Source organism: Hipposideros armiger, unplaced genomic scaffold, assembly GCF_001890085.2.
Source record: "Hipposideros armiger isolate ML-2016 unplaced genomic scaffold, ASM189008v1 scaffold_724, whole genome shotgun sequence".
Taxonomy (NCBI): domain Eukaryota; kingdom Metazoa; phylum Chordata; class Mammalia; order Chiroptera; family Hipposideridae; genus Hipposideros; species Hipposideros armiger.
In genome coordinates, this window is record NW_017732074.1 from 356,022 (window position 1) to 359,233 (window position 3,212).

General features: G+C 47.3%; 1 protein-coding gene across 1 annotated transcript in view; it reads left to right on the forward strand.

The window, feature by feature from the left end:
• Positions 1-3,212, forward strand: part of RYR3 (ryanodine receptor 3) — a 358,095-nt gene that overhangs the window by 291,483 nt on the left and 63,400 nt on the right. Inside the window, exons 58-59 of the mRNA XM_019627208.1 lie at positions 1,954-2,321; positions 2,417-2,541. Coding sequence (XP_019482753.1) covers positions 1,954-2,321; positions 2,417-2,541 — 493 coding nt within the window. The remainder of the gene's footprint in view (positions 1-1,953; positions 2,322-2,416; positions 2,542-3,212) is intronic.

Consider the following 3,212-nt stretch of genomic DNA (forward strand, 5'->3'; position numbering starts at 1 on the left):
TACTTATAAAAGTAAATCGTACAAAGCAGGGTAAGGGGAATTACGAGTGCCAGAATGGGGTGGAGTCATAGTTGTCAGCTGAGAAGATGAGGTTGGGAACTCTGCAGGTCTGGGAAAGGGTGTTTCAGGAAGAGGTGGCATAGGGCGCCAGCCTGAGGAAGGAGCACGTTTGGTATGTTCGAGGGATCACCAGGAGGCCAGTGTAGGTGGGGAACAGTGAGGGCTGGGTGAGCACCATATGTCAGGGAGGCAACATGGAGCCCAGAATACCAGGTCTCGGAGGCCACTGTGAAGACGCTGAGTGAAATGAGAAGTTAGCGGAAGTTTTGAGCTAACCTGTGATGTGACCTGATTCATTTTTTTTGAACACTGTGATGATGGATGGATGCAAATAAGGAGGTGAGGAGACAACTTGGGAAGCTCACAATAATCCAGTCACGAGCTGCTGGGGATCCATGGAGACAGAGCAGACTAGCAGTGGTCGCCAGGGCCCAGGGTGGGGTTGGGCTGGGGAGCAGCTGCTTAATGAGATTGGGGTTTTCTTTTGGAGTCCTGAAAATGCTCTAAAAAGAGATAGTGACAGTGGCTGCCCAACGCTGTGAATGTACTAAATGTCAGCAAAGGCAAATTTTACGTTATATGTATTTTACCATGATTAAAAAGAAAAAAAAGAGTTGATGGAGGCTGGGGCTGGGATGGTGACAAATGAATGTTGACAGAAGATATAAGATTCCAGGTCTGTTTTGAAGGTAGAGCCCTTGGGACTTCCAGATTGGGAATGAGAGAAAAGAGGAAAGTCAAGTCAAAGATGATTCTGGGCAAATGGAAGGATGGAGTTTTCATCAGCTGAGTTGGAGAAGATTGTGGGTACAGAAGTTTTTTGGGGGAAGATCAGGACATTGTTTTTGGACATACAACATTTGAGTTGCCTAATCAGTACAGAAATGAAAAGGTTGAGTGGGCAGTTGACTATGAGTCCAGAGTTCAGAGGAGAGGTCTGGTGTGGACACAGGAATCTCAGAATCAACCACATACTGACATGTAGTCTTTAAAAACCATGAGACTGGGTGAGATGAATCAGGATTCAGGGGCAAGAGAGAAGTTGCAAGGACTGAGGCTTGTCCTTTCCAACATTAAGAGGTCAGGCAGAAGGGGAGGGACCAGTGACTGAGACCAAGAGGGAGCCACCAATGAGACAGGAGGAAACCAGCAGAATGTTGTGTCCTGGGTGCCAACTTCACAAAGGGTTTCCAGTAGGAAAGAATGATGAATGAAGGTCATTGGTGACCTTGACAAGAGCAGTTTCAATGGAGCAGTGGAGATGGAAGCCTCTTTGGAGTGGAGTAGAAGAGAATGGGAGAAAAGGCCTTGGAGATGGCAATCCACACAACTTGTTCAAGGAGTTTTACTATAAAGGGAAACAGAAATGGGATGCTAGCTGGAGAAGAGAAGAATTTTTAAGATGGGAGACTTATCACTTTGTTTCTTTGTTAATGGGGATGACCCGATAGAGAAGTTGATCATGTAAGAGAGAGAATTCCTGAAGCAACGTCCTTGAGCAGGCAAAGGGCGAGCCTCAGGTAGTTCATCTGAGCAGCAGGCAGGAGGGCGGGGAGTGGGTGCTAATGCTGGTGGATACATACATACGTACATACCTTATANCACAGAGGTCTTATGAACTATCCCTCAGCCATGCCCCTGCTGTGTTCCTTTGACCTTATGTTTAAGTGTCGCAACCTGAGTGTGACATCTGGGAGGAGAGCACAGCCTCTGGAGACTGCAGTCTCTCCACAGGCAGCTGAAGACAGACATTCCTCCACATCCCACGCTCACTCATGCGCAACTCTGGGGTGGAAAGTTACCTGTAAAGACCAAAGGAAGGGCGGGACAGGGTGAGAGGTCACATCATTTGTGCTTTTGAATTACTGTCCCTTTATTCTTCCTCTTGGTCAGTTCTGGGGATGCCAGACACGGTGGAAGAGATGTGTCCTGACCTCCCCCAGCTGGAAGGCCTGATGAAGGAAATCAACGACCTGGCCGAGTCGGGGGCCCGGTACACGGAGATGCCCCACATCATCGAGGTGATCTTGCCCATGCTCTGCAACTACCTGTCCTACTGGTGGGAGCGAGGGCCCGAGCACCTGCCGCCCAGCACTGGGCCCTGGTGCACCATGGTCACCTCTGAACACCTCAGTGTCATCTTGGGCAACATTCTGAAAATCATCAACAACAACCTGGGCATCGATGAGGCCTCCTGGATGAAGCGCATTGCAGGTACCATAGATGCCTTTCTCCCTTGGCCCTGGCTCAGGGACCAAGATGCCTAGATTCTCTTTCTACCTCTTAGTCTATCTCTATTTCCTCCTACACCCCTTAGTTACTTAACAGTAAAATGAATCCACTTACTCCCCTGTAGAGCTTTTTGAAGCAAACATTCCTGCCCCACTCCCCAGCTAATCCAGGCCCCTCAGACCTCCAGGAAGCCCTTCTTGATAAACTCTACCTAACTCAGACAAGCATTGCTTCATTCGCCTTTGGTACGTAAGAGTCTCATTTGCTCTTACAGTAATAATTGTCCATATTTTCTTGGTAAGCGATCCCGTATATTCTCCACATGTAGAAAACTCACTCTTATCTGGGCTCTACTGTAAGTTCTTAGCATCTGTATTTCCCTTTATGCTTTCTTGAACACTCTCTAACTTAGGTTCACAGTAGTATCACTTCATGGGGTATTTTTGGAGGGGTGCTGGGGGGTATTGTATTTCCCTGGAAATCATTGCTTGCAGTAAGCTCTTAATGAATGTTGTTAGCTGATTTTGTGTTCCTGAAGCAACCTCAAAAAAGGAAAGGCTTGGAAAATGAATAACCATTCTTTCCACAGTCAAGAAACCATGAATATTTAGTGTCCTCTGTGTCAAAGTAGAGCTTGAGGAGATAGAATCTAAGGCAGTCATTGCATTTGATGGACCTACCATTTAGATAGAGGACTCCACCGTAAAAGCTGCACCAGTATCATCTAGACCATGCGTGACGCACAGTGGCTGGGTCAAAGGGCGCTATCAGCACAGCTCTGGGCATTTCCCTTCCCGGACAAATAAGTCGCGTTCCTCCACAAGACCAAGGAAGAAAAGTTCCTACCTTCTTCCTTTCTCAGAAATGAACTAAGATCAAAAATATAAATATTCTGGGTGCTGATGGCTGCTAGATAGCAT